The sequence below is a fragment of the Trichosurus vulpecula genome, chromosome 7 (genome assembly GCF_011100635.1).
Source record: "Trichosurus vulpecula isolate mTriVul1 chromosome 7, mTriVul1.pri, whole genome shotgun sequence".
Taxonomy (NCBI): domain Eukaryota; kingdom Metazoa; phylum Chordata; class Mammalia; order Diprotodontia; family Phalangeridae; genus Trichosurus; species Trichosurus vulpecula.
The window spans coordinates 227,814,349-227,838,181 of NC_050579.1; the positions used below are offsets into that span (position 1 = coordinate 227,814,349).

The 23,833-nt window shown below is 39.7% G+C and overlaps 1 protein-coding gene across 3 annotated transcripts in view; it reads left to right on the forward strand.

The window, feature by feature from the left end:
- Positions 1 to 23,833, forward strand: part of CILK1 (ciliogenesis associated kinase 1) — a 99,594-nt gene that overhangs the window by 25,477 nt on the left and 50,284 nt on the right. For 2 of the 3 annotated variants that reach the window (XM_036766667.1, XM_036766668.1), the window contains exons 3-5: positions 1,159 to 1,201; positions 1,792 to 2,067; positions 9,809 to 9,863. In XM_036766667.1, the coding sequence (XP_036622562.1) occupies positions 1,967 to 2,067; positions 9,809 to 9,863 (156 nt within the window). In that variant the 5' untranslated portion in view covers positions 1,159 to 1,201; positions 1,792 to 1,966. The remainder of the gene's footprint in view (positions 1 to 1,158; positions 1,202 to 1,791; positions 2,068 to 9,808; positions 9,864 to 23,833) is intronic. The other variant, XM_036766666.1, reaches the window with a different exon arrangement.

Here is a 23,833-nt window from a genome sequence, read left to right on the forward strand (position 1 = left end):
CATATGCCATACTCTACCCCTAGAGTCTATTACCTCTCTTGAGAAGAGGGAGGTGCATTTTACTGCTAGTCAGGGGGAGTCAAGATTGGTCACTTTCAGGGATAAGAGGGCTCCTGTCTTTTGGTGCTGTTTTCCTTTTCATCATTTGTGGTCATTGTGTGAATTTTTCTCCTGAATCTGCTTATTTTGCTTTGCATCAGTACATATGCTTCTTTCCAAGTTTCTCTGAATTCTTCCTAGGTATAATTTCTCTCCGTCTAATAATCTATTAATTCATATACCACCATTTGTTTAGTTGTTTGCCATTCTTTGCTTCTATTTCGTTGCTGCCACAAAAAGTGCTGGTACAAATTTTTTTTAAAGATGTGGAACTTTTTTCTCTACCTTTGACCTCATTGGAATATAAGCCCAACAGAAGTATCTGTGGGTCAAAGAATGTATATATACAGTTCAGTAACTTTCCTAGTATAATGTCAAATTTCAAAATGCTATCTCAGCCCATTTCAATGAATTATTATTGCTTATGTTTCTACCTCTGTAGGCATAATAACCCACATTTTTATAACAAGTTATTTGCAAAATACATTCCTCGCAAGAGTCCAGGGAGGTAGGAAGTATAAGCATTATTATCTCCAAATTAGAAAACCAAGCCTACAGGATGTTAAGTGACTTTCATAAGGTCATCCCAAATTAATAAGTCCAGACTTCACGTGCACAGCCCCCTGCCTCTAGGGAGACGGGCACACAGAGGGTCTCAAAAGTTTTGGGGACAACTAAGGTCCTGTGGATAGAGTGCTGATCCTGGAATCAGGAAGACCTGAGTTCAAATCCAGCCTTAGATACTTACTAGCTGGACAAATCACTTAATCTGTGTGCCTCAGCTGTAAAATGGTCATTATAGTACCTACCTCCTAGGGTTGTTGTGGAAATCAAATGAGATAAAATATGTAAGGTACTTAGTGCAGTACCTGACACATAGTAGGTGCTTATTAAATGCTTTCCTTTTCTTAGAGAAGCTTTAATAACTATTAAAGCTGAAAACTGCACTAAGATTTTTGGTCTTAGTAGCTATTGAATAGCTTAATCACTTAATAAATCTTTTTGATTGATTTTATTTTTTTATTTGAATTACTTTTTTCATTTTATTTTTATTTTCAGTTCCACATTCCCTCCTTCCACTCCCTCCCTACCCATTGAGAAGGTAAGAAATACGATGCCTATTATACATACACAGTCACACAAAACATTTCTCCATTAATAACTGTTAAAGCTTCAAATGGCACTAGGACTTTTGGGACATGCTATATTCTCCCAATTTTACAATTATAACGACTTGGCCAGAGGCATCTAACAGATCAGCCACAGTCCTTAAATTTCTAGTCTCTTGCTTAGATCGTGAGTATCTAATAGTAAAAGTCATCCTGCATATACACCCATAAATAGGTTGTGCAGTGTGGATAATTCCCTTCAAAATCTTGTCTGAGAACTTTAAATTTAGCTCTTCTGGGCTTGTATGTTTACATTGATAAACTTAGCTCCCTTTCACAAAGCTATTCTCACTTAGTATATTTGACAGGCTGGGCCTGCACAGAACGTGTTAGTCATCAGAAAAACATTGAATTGGAGCCGATTCATTATTGAGTCAGTGAAAAAAATGCATACTATTTCCCTACATCTTATCTCTAGTAAAAAATGGAAAAAGGACTTTATTTAGCTGTTAAAAAAAAAAGACGCATAACCTACATCACTGAAAATGTGATAGACTTCATCGTCATCTTTCCTTTTTCACAGCAGGCAGAAGACTGAGCCTTGAAACTATGTATTTGAGAGACTGTCACGACATCTCGAATACCTTGTGCTGGTGCTGTCACCGAAAAGTGTGGCTACATTCTGAGGAGAACTGCTTCCATGACAGGAAGGAGCAGTCTCAGGACTGAGATGAGTATAAAGCCAGCAGGGACACACCATGCATAGATATACGACGATCAAGCAGCTTGGTGATGGAACCTATGGCTCTGTCCTCCTAGGAAGAAGCATTGAGTCTGGAGAGCTGATTGCCATTAAAAAGTAAGTTTTACGCTTTCCCTGCTCATGCCAAGGACTCTCACCCTTTCCACCAATGCTACCTCCCACCCTGATTCTTGCAGGGTGGGAGTTCTGCGGTTCTGCCTGATTTGGAATCAGCTCTAGGCTTGAGTCTTGGTTCTGCCACTTAGGGACTGTGTGACTTGGGACAAGCCACTTACTTCCCCATCCTGGGTCTCCTTTCTTCACCTGTAGAATGATAGGGGTTCAATAGATTTTCTTCCGTGTTCTTCACAGCTCTAAATTTTATGATCCCTAACTGCGCATGCCATCTTTGACATTAATCGATCAATCATTCAGTGATCAAGAAACATTTATTAAGCATTTCCTATGTTGCAGGAACTGTGTTAAGGGCTAGGGATGCAAAGAAAGGGAAAAACCAAATCTCTGCCCTCAATGTACTCACATGCTAATGACATGCAGACAGTGTAAGTAGGAGGTACATCCCAGACCACAGAAACAGAGTCATAGAATGTCAGAGAAGGAAGGTACCTCAGACGCCATCTTGTTCAATCTATGCTTGACCAAGAATCCCCTCTATAACATAGTCAAGAAGGCAACTAGGTGGTGCAGTGAGTAGAGCATCGGCCTTGGAGTCAGGAGGACCTGAGTTCAAATTGGGCCTCAGACACTTGACATACTTACTAGCTGTGTGACTTTGGGCAAGTCACTTAACCCCAAATACCCTGCCTTCTTCTTTCCAAAAAAAAAAAAAGAAGTGGTCATCTATCCCTGGCTGGAAGACCTCCAGTAGTAAGAGAGCCCATTACCCTTTCGATGGCTCTCATTGTTAGCACTGATTCAGCCTTAGCAGTCAGTTTATGTATTAAGCGATAATTGATTTTGGCATGCTAGCGGGGTTAGACTTAAGGACATTCTATGTTGTTTAGTGCCTTCTGATTCTTAAAAGGTTCCAATTTCCATGCTTTCCTTTGATCCCCATGAGAACTGTAAGGTATTTACTGAAGGGTGGTTATGATCTCCATTCTACAAATGAGTCAACTGAGGCAGCATAATAAAGTAACCGGGAGACTTGGGTTGTACTGTCAGCTCTGCTCCTAGCTACTTGAGTGACCTTGGACGATTTAGCTTAGCTTCTGTGTACCTCAAGTTTCCTCTGCTCCAAAATGAGCATAATCCCACAAGTAGTTGTGTGGCGGAGAATTTCTGATGATCACATGGGATGGTATATTTTAAAAATCACTATTTTAAAATTTTTAATTGTTATGCAGACATAAAGCATTACTTTTATTATGGGATACAGGTGTTTCCAGCAGGACATATGGCTCCAAATACATTTCTTTTTTGCTTTTTTTTTTAAATTTCCTGCAAGATTAATATTAGGGCAGCTAGGTGCCACATTGGATAGAGTGAAGGGCCTGGAGTCAGGAAGACTCATCTAACTGAATTCAAATCTGGCCTTATTATTGTTATTAGCTGTGTGACCCTGGGTTGAGTCACTTAACCCTTTTTACCTCAGTTCCTCATCTGTAAAATGGACTGGAGAAGGAAATGGCAAACCACTCCAGTATCTTTGTCAAGAAAACCCCAAATGAGGCCATGAAGAGTCAGACACGACTGAAAACAACTAAACACCACACATCTTTACCATTCTGTATTGACTGGGTAGGTAAAATTATATATTTAACCAAAGTATCTATAAATTTTGTTGTTTTCAATAATATCCAAAATTCTGCGGTATACTTAACACCCTGACATATACACACTTTGAGAACCACTGCTCTAACACTTATTTAGCGGTGTGACTGTGGACTAGTCTTTTGACTTCATCTGAAACCCAAGGGTAATAATTACCTTGGTACTTACCTTCCTCCCAGTGTTATTGTGAGGCTCAAGTGAGAATGCTTTAAAAGGACTTTGCCACTCTTAAACTCTATGTAAATTACAAACAGTACAAACTGTGTTAAATACAAGAAGCAGGTGACCTACACTCACTTCTACCTCTGCCATTAACTAGCATTCTAGCTGTGTGACTTTGGGTAAGTCACTTAACCTCCAGGTAATGTTTTGTTACATAGGTTCAACTGAAACGATGCAGATGAAAGTGCATTGACAAATAGAAAGGACAGTACAAATGCGAAGTACTCCTCTTAAGTTGTAGGAATTCATTTGTTCTTCCCCACACTACAGAAGGCAGATTATGGCCGGGGTAGGAAAAAATGTTTATAGGATCATAGATTTAGAGCTGGAGGGGAATCTCAGAAACCATATATTCCTACCTTCCCATTTTACAGATAGGGAAACTGAGGCACATGGAGGTGAAGTGACTTGCCCAAGGTCATGTAGGTAAATAGGCCTCAGAGGTGGATCTGAACTCAGCTCCACTGCAGCCTGAAGTTAGCTCCTGATAATAGAGTCTCCTGATTTAGATGTGTAGGATTCTATTTTGTTACAGAGGATTGAAGAAGACTTGGTTCATGCCTGGCTTTCACAGGCCCAATTGAAGTGAGTTGCCACTGTCTCTCCCCTCCGTCAGTGACTCGACATACCAGGAATTCTGTTGGCTGATCTAAAATGAGAGCCAGCTGCTCCTTTGGAGTAAACCTCAAACTTCTTCACGCCATAGACCACAAAAGACTTTGAGGCTCATCAGGGAAGACACAACACTGGGACTTTGTTCCACTGGGGGTGGCATGAATCCTGGTTACTTAAGTGTGTTCTTTATAACTATTTCTGGAGCACCATTATAAAAAAAACCTTGTAAACAGACCTGAGGTACACCAACTGCACCCCTATGTACTTGCCCTGAAAAGAAACAAAAATGGTCATTTAGATACTGGGGAAAAGGAGCATGCTGATGTTGAATACAGGAAACGAGAGAGGGAAAGAGGGAGGTTAATGTTTATCTCTGTGGTCCTCACCCTAGGGACATTGCCCTTGCATTCAATCTCCTCTCAGTTACATGAATTTCTTCATTTCATGTTTTAAGAAGAGAATGATCTTTGGACTCTCAGGAGCCCCTTGAGGTCTGGGAATCTTGTCTTACTCATTTTTTGTAGACCCCCTCATTGCTCAGGGTGGTGCCCCGAGCATAGCAGGAACCTTATGTCATGGAAAATACAAAAGTCAATTTCTAGATCTTCACACATTAATGTCAGCATTACAGGATTATGTTTTCTGTCTTACTGGTGGTAGGATTGTCACTTTGTCACACCGTCTAATTATGGAGGAAAAAATCTTAAATTCACCTTTGAAATGAAGCCCAGGAATTGGAAAACTTATACCAGAAGGAAAAATTCTCAGAGTATTGAGTGGCACTTAGAAAATTAAAAGTCAATTATCTCCCCTAGTTTTACATCAATAAATGTTTGTTGAATGAATTAGTGAGTGAGTGAGGTAGAATGGGGAATTGGAAGAAGGAAAGAAAGGCCAACATGTAGGTTCCTTTAGTAGAGCATACTGTACTTTCCCCTCCTCTTTTCTGCTTTTGTATCTCTTGCCTTGACCCATAGATCAGCGATGGTGGAAGCCAACTTTGTGAGGTACAGTGGGAAAAGCAATGTCATTTGGTCTCAGAGGACCTGGGTTCAAATCCTGACTCCGTCACTTACTACCTGGATGACCATGGGCCATGTTCTGAGCCTCACTTTCTTATCTGAGGTCAGATATTACCTAGCTATATGACCCTAGGCAAGTCACTTAACCTCCATCTGCCTCAGTTTCCTTATGTGTAAAGTGGAGAAAATAATATTATTTACCTCCTAAGGTTGTTGTGAGGGTAAAATATCTGTAAAGTGTTTTACAAACATTAAAGCACAATATAAGTGATAGTTATTATCATTATTAAGTACATAATCTCCATTCCTTAGTCTTGTTGAATATGAGGCTGAACCCCACTGGGTTGGAGGAAGGAGGAGAAAAATAAAGAGATGTAAAACTGAGGTAGATAATGATGGCCCTTTGATTTTTAGCATGCACTCAAACATGGTGGAAATTTTTCTAGTCATGTTTTGATATTCCTTTTTTTTACCTAAAGGAATTTTTCCTTTAGATATAATTATGCCTAAATTTCATTCCAAAAAATAAATTTAACCTTTTTTACCCCCACATAAGCCATGATTATTAGATAGTCTAACTAAATGCTAGTACTGCTACCACCAAGGAAGGAAATATAATTTTATCAAACTAACACTAAGGTGTGAGGATCTAAAAATCAAATTTTCTATTTTTCACCCTGGAAGGTCAAGTCAGCAAACATTGCTCAACTTTTTCTCTTAAGATTTAAGATATACCACTTTAGTTATCAATCTATATTAAAATATGGTCTCCAATTAAAGTTGGGACACTGATCATTGTCTCATACAACATATCCCAACCTTGCTAACTTGACAAACGGAAAGTAGAAAACTCTATTTTTAAATGCAATGGCTTGGATGCTGGACTTGCTGTCAGAACACTTGGGTTGAAGTCCTGTTTATTCACATCTAACTGTATGACCTTGGGTAAATACCCTGGACTTCAGTTTCTTCATCAGCAAAATGAGGGAGTTGAAGTTAATGGCTTCTAAAGTCCAACTCTATATTCATAATCCTACAGCCCCATAAATTTCTTTGAGCAGTTTTTTCATCTGTAAAATGGAAGGAGGAATGCCTATGGTATATCTCCTGAAGGGCTGTTGTAAGGAATAAGATCTTGGGGAACTTAAAAGGACTGTGGAAATAGTAATTATTATTATCATTATTATTATCATTCTCATAGGATCAAGAGTTTAGAGTTGGAAGTCACCTCGGAGACTATCTTATCCAATCCCCTCATTTTACAGATGAGATGTTGAGGCCCAAGGAGAGGATAAGTGACTTGACCAAGGTCACACAGGTGTTTGTTGTTGTTAGTGGTTTCAGTCCCACCTGACTCTCTGTGACTCCATTTGGGGTTTTCTTGATAAAGATATTGGAGCGGTTTGCCATTTCCTTCTCCAGCTCATTTTACAGATGAAGAAATTGAGGTAAACAGGGTTAAGTGACTTGCCTGGGGTCACCAAGCTGAGGCCGGATTTGAACTCTGGAAAAGTCTTTCTGACTTCAGGCCTGGTTCGCTATCCACTTAGTTGCCCTGGGTAGATTATTACTGGGTACATATACTGCTGTTTGTGTGTGTGTGTGTGTGTGTGTGTGTGTGTACATACATATATACATACACATGCATATATACACACACACACACATAAACATACTTACTGGATAGATTACTTTTACTGCATTCAGTGACAATGAGCAAACACCCTGAAGCAATTCACATTTTTCTATCCTCCATTGTGTCTATCGCTATTCCTTGCACACAGAAGGTGTTGGACAAATATTTGTTTATTTCATTTGAAGCAGAGGAGAGCTAAGATTCTGGTTTTTTAGAGATTAGGCTTGGTAGGGTAACTACCTCCTTCCCCCTCAGCCACAGAGGATTTAGAATGAAGGAATCAGAGGCTCGTGCCCCCAGATCAAATTTTGCTTTTGAAATATAACCGTAGGGGCAGCTAGCTGGTGCAGTGAGTAGAGCGTTGGCCTTGGAGTCAGGAGAACCTGAGTTCAAATCCAGCCTCAGACACTTGACACTTACTAGCTGTGTGACCTTGGCAAGTCACTTAACTCCAATTGCCCTGCCTTCCCCCCTCCAAAAAAACAAAACAAAAAAAGAAATATAACTATGCATTAAGCTAGTAAGATAGATAGGCTTGGAGTCCAGAGGGCCCGGGTTAAAATCAAATATCAGAACTTACTGGCCATAAGGCCAGTGGAACAGTGGACCCGGAGTCGGGAAGAACTCAGTTAAAATTCAGCCTCAGGTGCTTACTAGCTTTGGAACTCTGGTCAGGTCATTTGATCCCTACTTGCCTCAATTTACTTTTCTGTAAAAGGGGGATAACTAAACCTCCAGGGTTGTTATAAGGATAAAATAAGGTGATGTTTATAAAGTTCCATATAAATCCTCTCTATTGTGGTTAGTTGTGTGATGCTGGGCAAGTCACTTAACCATTCTGTGCCTCAGTTTACTCATCTGTAAAATAGAATAGGAGTTGGACTCTATGGCCTTCCAATTCTACATCTATGATCATAAGAAAGCTGAGAGATTGGAGAAGGGGAAAAAAGGACTTAGTTGTATGTAAAGTAGAAAGTCTTTTTGCTGCAACACCTTTTTAATCATGTAACAAACACAACGATACAATATAATTCAAAAAACATTTGCTACATACCTACTGTAGGCAGAGTCTGAGACACATGCTGGAGGATGTATAAAGTTTAGATAAAATATGATCTCTACCCACTAAGAACTGATAGTCTAATAAGAGACAATCTAAGTAACCACACATAGAGCTAGCTACTAGACACAATATTACCTAGTAAGTACGTAACACAACACAAGAGTCCTGGGAGAATAGCAGCACCTCCTTCCCCCTTTCCCTTCTGTTTCTAGTCTGACTCCCAGAGCCATAGTCCAGGGGAGCAACACTTGTGGAGAATGCCCCCCCGCCCCGCCCCGTGTCTATTGCCACTCGGCACCAACTACTAGATGAGCGCCTCTAATGGTTTAGGCAAGCCAGCTTGGCTAGAGCAGCAAGTCATCCTAGTACCCCTTGTTGTTCTTGTTCAATTGTGTCTGAGTCTTTGTGTCCCCATTTGAGGTTTTCTTGGCAAAGATACTGCAGTGCTTTGCCATGAGGAAACCGAAGCAAACAGGGTTAAGTGCCTTCCTGTCTAGGGTCATACACTAGTAAGTATTTGAGGCTGGATTTGAACTCAGGTCTTTCCACCTCTAGACCTGGTACTCTATCCACTGTGCCAGCCAGGTGCCCACAATGTGTAGGTCTCACCTACTATCCTTAGACTCATGCTACAGAATATGACCCTGAAGGCATCCTGTTTTCCTTATAACTCATATGTTAGCCTGGTAACGTTAACCTAGTTCATTGAGTTAGTATGAAGAAAAAATTAATTGATGATTTTGACTATCTGATTTTGTTAAAGATCTACTAAAATCTTTTCTTTGGTCGGTGAATTAGAATCATAGATGGTAAGAGCTAGAAAGGGGCCTTAGAGGTCATCCCCCTCATGTCACATGTGGGCAGAACCATCACTGGAAATTCTGTCACCGGGGGAAAATTCAGTTGGTGGGTGTAGGGGGAGAATAATTTGCCTTGGTTGAATGAAGTCATGCAGACCGTCTCCAGCAACTCCCGGGAATAAGCAAGCAGATGGTATAGGTGTAGGCTACAACACTGAGATGGGAGAGAGGTGGGAACCCTGTGGCCCTGTGTAGTGCCAGTAGATAGAATGAAGCACCAGGAAGTGTGCCCTTCTGGCATGGGTATCCTAGGACAAAATCATAGTTGCCACGCCCTAGTTGTTACTCTTTAGGTGAGGAAGCTGAGGCCGTGGGGGTTTAAATGCTTTGCTCAAAGTTGGAGAGCTGCTTAGTGACAGTTGAAACTAACCTAGATCTCCTGCTTTGACTGGTTCATCGTACTATGCCATACTGTATCTCCTTCCATACCTTGTGGCATAGAGTAGAATGAACTGACGGGCCTTAGGATGCAACACAATTTAGAGCGATATAGAATGATGAGGTCATCTTGTAGATTTCCATGGGGTAGAGCCTGGAAAGGATAGTCAGCCTTGTCCAGTTTATAATGAAAACCCCTGACTTTTATTATGAAGCATAGATAGTTGTTTTCACTAAATACACTGTTTGTTCTTTTCTTCTTTCTTAGGATGAAAAGAAAGTTTTATTCCTGGGAGGAATGCATGAATCTTCGGGAGGTTAAGGTATTTTTAAATACATGAACAAATCTTTTGTGTTAATGGCAAATTTTTAACAGTTTGTCTGTGTGAGTTAGTGATGACCAGTAGTTTTAACCACAATTTCAGTTTTCCCTTTGTTAAATATTATTAATACTTCATCCCCCAAGGGAAACTTTGACAGTCCAGAGCAGTTAATAAATGTAATGACTCTAAAGTATTGTAGTATTATCTACAATAATAAATGAATTCTCACTGAACACAGAGCCCCACCCTACTATTAAGGTTTTACTATATGATAAACTAAATACATCGGTTCATTGTATTGTTGGAATGCCTTCAGCTAGTCTTTAAACTAAGGTTCAGTATTAATATTTTTGAAAATTAGTTGGTAGGAGGTAAAGATTATATTTCTTTTTTCCAATTAGATTCTTATCTTGTTTCGATTTTTCCTGTCTACCTCTAATCCTTTACTTTTTTCCTTCTCCAAACTGATTTCTTATAAAATATAACCATAATCAAGATAAATATGTATCAAACTTTTTTATAATACCATTTCCTATTTTGGGGGCTTTTATGTTGGGGGTGGAACTTTTCTTAATCCAGCATATGACAGCCAGATATCTTTCCTGTTCCCTCTCTTTCCTTTAGTTTTCTCTTTTCTAAATGAATGACACAATTCAATCATTCCTTCCTATTGGAATAGTTAGCAACTCATTTTTTTCTTGCCCAAATAGCTTTTCTTTAATATAAGCTACCTGATTTATGTTGAAAATTACTCTTCTGTTGTCCAATTTCTTAGCTTTCTTAGTTCACAGTATACCTCTGTCTTGATTACCTTAATATAACATTATATACCTATCTCTGACCTTTCCTTAAAAGCCTGGAAGTGGGAGGAGGGGTAGATTAAACCAGAAGATAAAGCCCTGTGTTATCAAAAACTGTCAGTACAAAGTTCACCAAGGTGAAATCAAGTATTCTCCAAGGACGTTTTTTTCACTGAAAGGAAATTTTGTTGGAACTACTTCCTTGTTAGAATGAGCCTATGCAAACTTTCTTAGCATGACAGAGTTAATTCTCAAATATTTGCTATTTCTCAACACATACATAATTCCTATTTTGACATTTTAATCCTCTCCCCATCCCTGAACATGCGCACTCACACAGGTGGGTTGGTGGCAGTGAGGAAGAAAAGAAGGGAAGTCCTTTCTGCTGTTTCCCTCCCTCAACCTCCATCTACAACTGAGAGCCTACAACTGAAGCTTTTACCCTACCTAAGTGCCCCGTGCTGGTCAGAAGCAGCAAGGGGAAAGAGGAAACATGAGATGGGGAGGGAAGGGAGGGAAACAAATCCTGTTGTGTCATTGTATTGTTTCTCTTTTTTACCCTCTTTACCTCCCATCCCTCTCCTCACTACACCATGTTCTACACTTGGATGTCTTCTAGGCATCTCAAGCTCAACAAGTCCAAAACCAAGCTTGTTATCTTTCACTCCGAACCTGCTCCTCCTTCTGACTTTACCCTGTGATGCCACCATTCACCCAATGTACAAATATCCCACCATACCATTATCATACCATTTTGTACCTTGGAACCCTTGTCCATCAAAAACCCTACGAACTCCTCACAAACCTTCCAGACTCCTGATAAATCCTCCAAACTCTAGGAGCCTGAAAGTGGGGAGGTCTTACTTCAATTACCCAGCTCATGGAGTAGGGGTCAGAGTGAGGATATCTCTGTCATTCATTTATTCAATGCTTATAATGTACAGGGAACATTGTGCTTATTGAAATACAAAATATAGATTAAACATAGCTATTGCCTTCTTATAACTTATAGTCCAATAGAGGTATAAGACACAAACACAGATAATTAGAAATTTACAAAACAAATTGCTATATGAGGGATCATCATTACCATCCGGGAGGATCAGAAAAGGCTTTGAGAGGCAGGTAGCTTTTGAGATGTCTTTAAAGGGCAGTAGACATTCAACAGGAAAAGGGGAGTGGGATAGACATTCCAGAAGTAGGAGTTGCATAAACAATGACCGGAAAGTGTAGTAGAATATACTGGGTGGGGAAAGGAAGAAGTGGCTTATGTTGGATAGACAGTTAACAATAATGGAAGTAAATAGAATGAGACAAGCCTTGAAAGCTCTGGGTGGTGCTAAATTGTGGAGGGCCTAAAGCAAGAGGATTTTTGACTTTCTTTACTTGGTCATAGTGGGCCAAAGGAGAACCACTGACCATTTCTGAACATAACAATGATTCAGATCTATGAGTAAAAGAAGAAAATTATTCTGATATAAAAATAAAGAATGAACTGGAGAGAAAAGGTAATAGAGCTGGAAAGATCTGTTATAACACTTTTTTGATAGCCCAGGTGGGTAATGATGGGGGCCTACAGTATGACTGAAGCAATGAGAATAGTGAGGGTGGACAAAGTGAGAGATGTCGCTGAGATTTTTTTTCATTTTATTTTCATTTTTAATTAATGAGCATTTTTTTTCTATCCCATGCATCCCAACTTATAATAAAAAAAGAAAAAAACATATAGCAAATATGCATAATTGAGCAAAACAAATTCCCATATTGGCTGTGTCCAAAAATTAAGTCTCATTCTGCCCTCCTGAGGTGAGCCTATCACCTCTTTGTCAGGAGGTGGGTAGCAAGCTTCATCGTCAGTCTTGTGGAATCATGATTGGTCATGGCATTGATCAAAGTTCTTAGAGCCTTCAAAGTTGCCTTTATAATTCTGTAATTGTATGTATGTTCCTCCCAGTCTGCTTCTTCACTCTGTATCAGTTCATACAAGTCTTCCTAGGTTTCTCTGAAACTGTCCTTTTCATCATTTCTTACAGTATAATTCATTGGAAACATTATTCCATTACATTCCTATACTACAATTTATTTAGCCATTCCCCAGTTGGTGGGCACTCCCTTAGTTTCCAGTTCATTGTCACTACCAGAAGAACTTCTATAAATGTGTTCCTACATATGGTTCCTTTACCTCTTTCTTTGATCTTCCTAGGGTATAAATCTGGTGTTGGTAATGGTGAGTTGAGGAGAATGCATAGTTTGGTAACTCTTGGGGCACAGTTTTGATTGTTTTTCAGAATCACTGGACCAATTCTACTAATAACTCTACCAACAATGTACTAGGGAGTCTGTATTTCTGCAGCTTCTCAACCATTTGTAAATTTTCTTTTTTGTCATCTTTGTCAGTCTAATGGGTGTGAAGTGTAACTTCACAGGTCCTTTAATTTGCAGTTCTCTGATTACTAATGTATTTTTTTTAAATTTGTTTTATTGATGTCTTTTTATTTACATGGTAGTCATTTTCCACACCTAACCCCAGATTGAACCCTCCCTTGTGCCAAAGAAAAAAACATTGTTGAGGTGTTTTTGACAGCATTTTGTCACTGATTGGGTATGCGAAGTGAGGGAGAGGGAAGAATCAAGGATAACACCAAGGGTAAGAAAGTGATATATTGGCTGTATGGTGGCATGACAGACAGAGTAAAGTCAGAAGGAGCAGGTTAGGTTGTGGAGTTAAGAGGACCGGAGTTCAAATCCAGCATCAGACACTTGACACTTCTAACTTTGTGACCTTGGGCAAGTCACTTAACTCTAGTTGCCTTGCCTTCCCCTCTCCAAAAAAAGAACCAAAAAATTATTTTACAGAGCTGGTGAAATAATAAAATTCATCTGGAAGAACAAAAGGTCCAGAATATCAAGGGAATTAATGAAAAGAAATGCTAGGAAAGGTGACCTAGCCAGACCAGATGTTAAGCTGTACTATAAAGCAGCAGTCATCAAAACTACTTGTTACTGGCTAAGAAACAGAGTGGTGGATCAGTGGAATAGGTTAGGTATACAAGATGCAGTAGTCAACTACTACAGCAATCTACTCTTTGATAAACCCAAAGAATCCAGCTTCTGGGCTAAGAATTCACTATTTCACAAAAACTGCTGGGAAAATTGGAAAATGGCACAGCAGAAACTGGGCATAGACCACTATCTTACACTGTATACCAAAACAAAGTAAAAATGGATTCATGATTTAGGAATAAAGGCTGATACTATAAGCAGTTTGGGAGAGAAAGGAATAGTTTACCTGTCAGACTTATGGGAAAGGAAAGAATTCATGACACAACAAGAGTTAGAGAGCATTAGAAAATGCAAAATGTTATGTTAAATTGAAAAGTTTTTGTATAAACAAAGCCAATGCAACAAAGATTAGGAGGGAAGCAGAAAACTGGGAAAGAATTTTTACAACCAGTGTCTCTGATAAAAGCCTCATCTCTAAAATATTCAGGGAACTGAGTCAAATTTATAGGAATACAAGTCATTCCCCAATTGAAAAATGATCAAAGGATATGAACAGGCAGTTTTCAGAGGAAGAAATTAAAGCTATCTATAGTCATATGAAAAGATGCTCTAAATCACTACTGATTAGAGAAATGCAAATCAAAACAACTCTTAGGTACCACATCTCTCCTGTCAGATTGGCTAAAATGACAAAACAGGAAAATGATAAATGCTGGAGAGGATGTGGGAAAATTGGAACACTGTTACATTGCTGGTGGAGTTGTGAACTGATCCAGCCATTCTGGGGAGCAATTTGGAACTATGCCCAGAGGGCTATACAAATGTGCATACCCTTTGACCCAGTGATACGACTTCTAGGGCTGTATCCCAAAGAGATCATACAAGTGGGAAAGGAACCCATATGTACAAAAATATTTATAGCAGCTCTTTTTGTGGTGGCACAGAATTGTGGTTGTTGTTGTGTTTGTCCTTCATTCATGAAGAGGACCATGACATCTGGGAAATGATGACGTGACTTGCAGTTGACTTTGACTTGAGAGGGAGAGCTGTGTAAGGTTACCAGCTTCACTTTCTCCTCCAGAGCCATCTGGGTCCAGTGGCCTGATATTCACCAGGACAACTGGCGATGGCCCAGGATGTATTGGGAGATCGTGGCAAAGGACTGGAAATCAAGGGGATACCCATCAATTGGGGAATGGCTAAACAAGTTGTGGTATATGAATGTGATGAAATATTATTGTGCTTTAAGAAATGAGGAGCAGACAGACTTCATAATAACCTGGAAAGATTTATGTGATCTGATACTGAGTGAGGGGAGCAGAACCAGGAGAACATTATGCATGATTATAGACACATGGTATCTGTGATGACTAACTGATAGATTTGGCCCTTCTCAGCAATCCAAGGTTCAAAGACAGCTCCAAAAGACTCGTGATGGAAAAAGCTATCCACATCCAGAGAAAGAATTCCAGAATCTGAATGCAGATTGAGACAGACTATTTGCTCTCCTTTTTTTTTCTTTTTTTTGGTTCTGTTTCTTCTTTCTCATGATTCATTCCATTGGTTATAATTCTTCTTTACAACTTGACTATAGTTTAACGTGAAGGTATATATAGAACCTATGTCAGATTACATGCCGTCTTGGTGGGTAGGGGGAAGGAAAGGGAGGCGGAGAAAATTTGGAACTCAAAAACTTGTGGAAGTGCATGTAAACTACAAATAAATAAAAAAAAAAACAAAAAGAAGGAGCAGGTTTGGGGTGAAAGATCATTGACCTTGGTTTTAGACTTGTTGGACTTGTGATGCCCAGGAGACATCCAAGTGGAGATGACCTGTAGACAGTTGAAAATGTGGTTTGGAATTCAGAAAAGAGGTCAGAGCTAGAGTTAGGGATCTGAGATTCATTTACTTAGTGTTGGTTGTTGAAGCTGTGAGAGGGAATGAGACTGATAAGAGAGTGTACCTCGAAGAGCCAGTGACGGAGCCCCGAGGAACAAGATTGTCAAGGAAGTAAAGGGAACAGAGATGAAGCAAGGAAGAGTTTGGTGACCCTGAAGCCAATCCATCAACAAGGATTTATCAAAGTGCCTACTATGTTCCAGACACTTATTGGGTGCTGGGGACACAGACAAAAAATGAAACAGTTCCTTTATTCAAGGAGTTAACATTCTATCAAGGGAGATATTACATACACACACACACACACACACACACACACACACACACACACACACACACACAGAGGATATAGTTATGTAGAGAATAAGTACATAGCAGTTTAGGGAGGGAAAGCACTAGCATTTGAGGCATCAAGAAAGGCTTCATATAGAAAGTAGTGCTTGAGCTTTTTCTTTTCTTTTTTGTTTCTTTTTTTTGCTTGAGCTTTTTCTTGAAGGAAATGAGGGCTTCTCTGAGGCAGAGGCAGGAAGGGAGAGCATGGAGGACAACCAGCACAAAGGCAAGGAGACAGAAGACAAGGCATTGTGTGTGAGAAACAGCAAGAAGACCAGTTTGGCTGGACCTAGAGCTCAGGGTGAGGATAGGGATAGGGAGCAGAGTTGTAATTTCATTGATACGGGGAACTCCTTTCACTGATGCAGTTCAGCACCTTTTCGGCAACTCATGTCAGTGAACAGGCATTTATTGAGCACCTCCTGTGTTAACATTGTCTTATAATTTACTTAGAGCACTGAGAAGCTAAATCAGTCGCCTAAGATCACATAGCTGAGATATGTCAGAGATGGGACTTGAGCTCAAAAAAAATGTATAAAGAGGATAAAGTAGGTTGGGGGTGGGTTGTAAAAGCCTTTGAAAAACTAAACAGAGGTGTGTACTTTGAGTTTGCTGAGTAGGGAATGGCATGAGTCTGGTGACCTATTCTGGTTGCTTAAAGACCAATGCTTAAAGAAAATCACTTTGACCACCATGTGAGGGGTGCAATGGAGTGGGAAGAAACTTGAGGCAAGACGATCGATTAAAAGGCCAAGGAAGAAGTATATCCAGTAGGAAGACTATAAAACGTTTCAGAGACTTCAGTGAAGATGAGCACTAACATTTGGTAGTTGTTGGTGGCCTTAGAGAGTATTGTTTCATTAGAATAATAGGGGTGGAATCTAGATTGCAAAAAGATGAAGAAAGCCTGTGTAATGAAGAAGCAGAAGCATTGGATGTAATGAACTTTTCCTGTTTCCACGTTTATCAGTGAAGAAGAAAAAAGATGAAAATCACTGTATGGGGTAGAAGGGTTTTGTTATTGTTGTTGTTTTTTTTTCTTTGTTTTTAAATGAGGGATCTGAGATGTTTGAATGCAGATGAGAAGGACCCATCAGAGTGGGAGTGGGTGAAGACCTGGAGGAGAGAGGAAAGAATCTAACTTAATAGAGATGTGGGAAGGGAATAGAATCAAGCACATAGGTGGAAGAATTAACCTTGGTAAGGAGGAGGAGGATACCCTTCTTTGGCCACAGATAGGAAGAAGAGACCTAATGATGATGCTGAGAAGTTTTGAAGAATACAGAATGGAGTCTTAGGGATATTTGGTACTCCTGCCAAACCGGACTCTCAGCTCTTCCCTGAACTTGACATTCCCTCTAACTCCTACATTCATTTCCTAGAGCCAACCTCTATGCTTAGAATGTGTTCCCACTTCAACTCAGCACCTAAGAGTCTCGGTTCAGATGCTACCTCCATGAACCCTTCCCGGATTCCCACCCCCGCCCCCTTCTCAAATTATCTTAAGCTTATCTATTTGTGAACATGTTGGAGCCTGCAATAGAATATATGTTTTTTGAAGCCAGGCAGTTTCATTTTTATTGTTATGTGTATCACCAGGGCTTACCACGTTGCCTTTTGCCTGTAGCAGACAGTTAACCAGTGTCTATTGAATTGAATCGTTAAGACAACCAGAATAGGTCACCAGAAAGAAATAGGGAGGAAGGTTTCAATACTTGTGCAGACTTGGTAGAAGAAAGAAGAAATGTTTGAGGCTTTGGAGAAACTACTTGTGTAAATATGTTTAGTAATAGTAGCATTAATTCAATTCAGTAATCATTAAATATCTAAGGCAATGTGCATTAAACACTATTCATTCATTCATTCCATAACCATCATTGAACATTTATCAAGCACTTATTGGGTGAAGGTACTCTGTGAGATGCTGGGAATACAAAGATTTCTAAAATGGTAGCTTGCATGGTGTAGTATAGGACTTCCTAACCTGCGGTCCATGAATTCGGATGGGAAAAAAGGATATCTTTATTTCAATATAATTGTTTCCTTTGTAATTCTAACTGTTTTATTTTGTGCATTTAAAAATATTATTCTGAGAAGGGGTCTATGGGCTTCACCACACTGTCAAAGGGGTCAAAGTCCAGGATAGAAAAAAGGCTAATAAATCCTGGTATGGTGGAACAGGTGTTGCATGTGGAGTCAGGACCTGGGTTTGAAAGCCTGCTCTGTGACTTACTATGTGACCTTGATTTGGAGTCTCAGTTTCCTTATCTGTAAGAGGAGGGGATTGGGCTAGGTGACCGATTCCAGCTTTAAATCTGTGATCCTAAGATCCCTGCCCTCATAATGAGCTATAATTTTCTTTGGTGGGGATGTTCCCTCCATTTTACAGAACATAATCCCTTACCTGAGCTTTTATGCCTTAAGTGAGGTTTTCATGAGTTACTATGGGGCTAAAGGCAGGAACCAGTTCAGTCCAGTGGGGCAGAGCAGATAAAACACTAGACAGGCCCAAGGTCACAGCCAAGGTCAGTTTCTGCTGGGAGGGGGCAGATAGTGTGAATCCTAAAGACAAAGCCAAAATATGAGTTAGAACAAACTAGAAAGAATGGGCATGTTTTAAAGTCCAAATGGATAGGTCATGACTGGCATCCGGCCATACAAGCCAAGCATAATGGCAGTGGCTGAATCAGAATTTGAATGAACTGGCATAAGCTGGGGCTTGGGAAATAGACAGGGAAGAGGTTTTGATCTGGAAATAGCATAATATTAATGTAAACTCTAGCACATTGTTCAGTCATTTTTAGTCATGTCTGACTTTTCATGACCCCATTTGGGATTTTCTTGGCAAAGGTACTAGCATGGTTTGCCATTTCCTTCTCCAACTCATTTTACAGATGAGGAAACTGAGGCAAACAGAGTTAGGTGGTTTGCCCAGAGTCACACAGACAGTAAGTATCTGAGGCCAGATTTCAACTCTTGTCTTCCTGACTCCAGGCTTGGTGCGCCATCCAATGAGCCACCTAGCTGCCCCTAGCACGTTAGTATAGCTTATTCAATGCTTGCATGTGTGCCATCTTCATGTGCATTCTTGCCTCTGACTCATGGCTCAAATCTTTCTGTTTGACTAAACTGCTCTCCTCTTTCTCTCTGTTTGTCTTAAACCTTACCCATCCTTTGCTTTTCCATTTTTAAAACAATGTATTTTTTTTATATGTCATTTCCTGATAGGCTACATTCCCCCACATTGAACCAAGACCTATAAACAAAAATTTTTTTTAAAATTTATATAACACTTAACTGTGTGCCAGACACTGTGCTACTAATAAACACATTACAATTATTACCACATTTGGTTCTCACAACAGTTCTGGGAGGTAAGTGCTGTTACCATTATTATCCCCATTTTATAGATTAAGAAACTGAGGCAGAGACAGATTAAAAAGACTTCCTCGGGATCACACAGCTTGTAAATGTCTGAGGTCACATTTGAACTTAGGTCTTATTGACTTCAGGCCCAGCATGCAATTCATTGTGCTGCCTCAAAAACCCCACACAGTTAAGCAAAACCCACCCTCCACCGAAAGACATATATGTGTATGTATATATGTGTATGTGTATGTGTATAAATAAAAATATATACATTTATATGTATATATGTATATATTCAGCTGTCACAGAGGAGGGAGCATATTCCAGTCAGTGGCAAAGGCTCAAAGATGGAGGATAAATGCAAATAAATCTCTCAAACTATAAAGAGAATAAATACATTATAATTAAATACAAGATAGTTTGGGAGGGAGGGACTAGAGGTTGTGGGAACCAGGAAAGGCTTTGTGAAGGAGGTTATGCATAGTGCCTTACTTTCCTCTTCGTCCTTTATGCATTACTTCCCTCTCCCACCCACACTTTTCAGTCTTACCAAACTTCTCTCTGTTGCTCACACCAGACATTCCATCTTCTATTGGAATATAATAATATAATATAATGGTAGTAGATAAATGTTTTATTCTTTATATTTGTATCCCCACTCCTTGGCACATAGTAGGTGCTTAATGAGTTCCTTTTAACTGTTTGGTCCAGCACCAAATGCCATGTCTTACTAGATAAATATATTACTAGATAAAAACTTGTTGTTATTAATGATATCTAACATCAGAATTGTCCAGAAGACTGGACTGTATCTTTTAAAAACAATGATCCTTTTTCAGAAGAAGCCCCATTTGAAAACAAATGCCCCATGCCCCATATATGATTCTCCTTCTCTGTGTTCCATGCCCAATATAGCCCAGTCTGCCAAGGGGAGGGATCTCCTTCCTGGAAATAGTATTCAAGGGAGTTGTGTGTGTGTGTGTGTGTGTGTGTGTGTGTGTTTTACAGGAAGATGAAAATGGTATATAACTTGCCCCCAAGCATTAATTTTTCTCAAAAGTATAGTTCTGTAGGAACCATTGTCTTCAGCGTAAACAAGCAATCTTAGCTTATGATGTTCCCCTCAGGCCAACAGTTAGAGGTACTCTACTCCCTGACTAGAACTCTCTGCTTGGAAAACACTCTGTCTATGACTTCATTTGTCTCTGAATTAATTTTCCTCTGGGCCGTCTCACTATTCTGAGACAGCAGGTTTATTGCCTGTGATCTGTTTTAAGCCAACAGACAGAAAAAAATGATTAGAGAACAGTGAAGGGGTTGAGTGGCCATTTTGCAAGTTGGCCTTTGTTTATGCCTGTAACCCATGGAGCACAAGGAACCCAACCCAATAAGGAGGTAGAATCAGCCAGCTAGTTCATGGCATTCCAGGCAGGAAGAGCAGGCTGGGCCAAGCAGATGAGGCTGAACTGCCAGGAAAGTGCCTTGGCGAGAGTTTGTCTTTTAGGGAACAGGCCTCAAAGGAGACTGGTTTTGCTTTTTAAAATTTTGTTTTTGTTTCACTAACCACCTTTTGCCTCGTTTCCCAGCTAACAGGAGTACCAGTACCGTTTCCACCCAAGTGCTAAACCCTGATCATCTCCCTTATTATCGAGTTTCTTTCTGTGCTCAGATATGATTTATTTCAACATTTTGTTCTTCAGGAAAAACTTTGTAGTTTCTTCTTTTTCTTACCCAGAATAACAGAGCCAGTGTGGCATAGTAGAACAGACACTCAAGACTAAGCATCAGAGACCTGGGTTCCAGTGTGTCCCTGTCACTAACTGTGAAACCTTGGGAAGTCATTTTACCATCTGGGCTTCAGTTTCCTAGTTTGGAAAATGAGGGGTTTGGATAATCAGATATTCCCTTCTGGCTCCTTTCAGCTATGATATTCTGCGATAACTTTTGAAAAAAAAATCCAATGGACTTTTTAACATTGTTATTAATACAGTTGACCCTCTTCTGTGAGAAACAAAGCATTCGTTGAGTTAAAGGGATTTACCCAAATGGCCAAGGTTACTTTGGAGGGGTGGGGCTTTCTTCAAAGAGGACAAAATTCAGAAGGACACAGAAAATCAATTTATCTGATGGGTTTTACTGACTGCAATGTATCTGACCTGTTGCTATTTTACAGAGCTACGACTGATAAAAACAAAACAAAACTAGATTTAGTCTTCATCACTAAATATACAGGTGGTATAAAAACAGAATGGGTAAGCAAGCAGAAGACTATATACACTATGTTCTAGGCTATCGTACTATTCCTGATCACTTGATCTCCTCTAGAACCCATCTAAACAAGTCCACCAATAGGAGTGCCTTCCCCTTATTCTCTTGACCCCCTCCCCAGCTAGCACCCATCTTAGCTGCTTGACTGATCCCACTGTTTGAATTAGATGGCAGTAACCAGTTCTGCTCCTAACAATGAGATGGGAGATCATGAGGCCCTACCATCTGTGTCCTGCTATTACCTCCAAGGTCCTCCAGGCCTAACCACTAACCTTGCCTCCCAAGGTCCCTGGCACTATCACAAGAATCATCTGGGGGGTAAATGGCATCAAGTGCTGGACTTGGAGTCAGGAAGATAAGAATTCAGATCCTGCCTTATATGCCGGCCATATGACCTTGGGCAAGCCACATAACCTCTTTTGGCCTCTGTTTCCTCATTTGTAAAATAAGGATAATCATAACACTCACCTCACAGAGGTGTTGTGAGATTGAAATGAGATAACCCATGTAAAAGCTCTTTGCAAACTGTGTCAATGCCAGCCATTATTACTACTGTCATTAATATCAGACCTATGGATGCAACCCTAGGAGCCCTGGAGCTTGCCAGCCACCCTAGTTATAAACCTCAGTGATTTCTAGGCCTCTATCCATCCCGAAGCCAAGCTTTCTTTTACATGTGATCTCTTTCAATTAGAACATGATTTTCCTGGGAGAAGGGACTGTCTCACTTTTTTTCTATTTGTATCCCCAGTACTTACACAGCATTTGGCACATAGTAAGTACTTAAAAATACATTTTCATTCATTCTTGCCTGTTTCTTTTCCCTTTGCTGCTTTTTCAGGCCAATGGTTCCTCTCATGTCGCCCTAGGATCATGAAAGCCCTCTGTCTCTCTATCTCTTTATCTTTTTTCCTTCCTTTATTCCTTTTCCTCCCTCCCTCCTTTCTCCTTCCCCTACAATTCTGAGTGTTTCCTGTGTGCCTTAAGCTCACAGAGCTTGTGAAGGGAAGTACATGGAAAAAAATACACAGAGGAAAATGGGAGAAGACTTAAGAATCTGGCCATCTGCCTCGGCCGCATCCAGCCGTTCTTACTTCAAAGTATACGCAGACACTTAGCTAATGATCTCAGCAGGAAGCAGCTGCCGTATCTGCAGCTGGGAAGGAAAAAAAAAAAGGCAGCTTTCTTTATTGGTTCTTCTCTAGTTATTTCCAGATTCATACATCTGGAAGCAGTCACGTAAGCTCATAATGCAGTGCTTGGTGCATTGTCTGGCACGTAATAATGGGTGCTCTGTAATGGTTAAGGACCAAGTAAGTACAGTGCGGATTATCAAAATCTTTATTCCATAGAAAGTTATTAATGATGTCAAAGAAACATTTCCTTCATTAAAATTTCTATTTATAATACCAATCAAATGCTATAAATAGTGTTTTTATGGCTATAGAATTACAGCAAGGGTTCTTAAACTGGGTTCCAGAATCTTGTTTTAAAAAATATTTTGATAACTATGTTTTAATATAATTGGATTACTTCATAATCCTGCGTATTTTCTTTTATGCATTTTTTTGGCTTTTTTATTACTGAAACTTAAATACATAATAAGAAAAGAAAAAGAAACATATTTTATACCTAAATATTGAAAATTAAATACAAAATAAGAAAAGAAAAAAAGCATGTCATGTGCACAGCCTAACATGAGAGGATTCAAAATATATAGCAAGAAATTTTCATTTCAAGAAATCCTATGTAATAAATACTATGCATTGTGTTGAGAGCTGTACATCTTTTCTTTACTTCCTTGTTAGTTTTCTTTTGTTATCTGCTGTTCACTTTTATTTTGTTCTACTTTATGCATTTAAAAACATCATTCTGAGAAGGGGTCCATAGGCTTCACCAGACTGACAAAGGGGTCTGTGACACACAAAAAAAGATTAAAAAAACAGCTCTAAGGGTACCAAGGCATATTGGACTCAAGTCAGAAAGGACTGGGTTCAACACTTGTCTTTAACAGCTGGTTGTGTGACCACAGGCAAGTCATTTCTCTTAACCTTAGATTTTTTTGTAATTATTATTTTGAGATTGAGTCTCCTTGTTTTGCTTAGGCTAGAAGTACATTGGCTCAGTCCTAAAACTGATCATCCACAGAGTTTTAACTTGCTCCATTTCTGATCTGGGCAGGTTTGCCCATTCCTAAGCAGCCTGGTTTCCTCATGCACATGCATGGGGGCTTATCACATTCGTGCCAGATTTAGTGCCAACACCTAAACAGCCTTGGCTATGATGCAGCTCGGGACT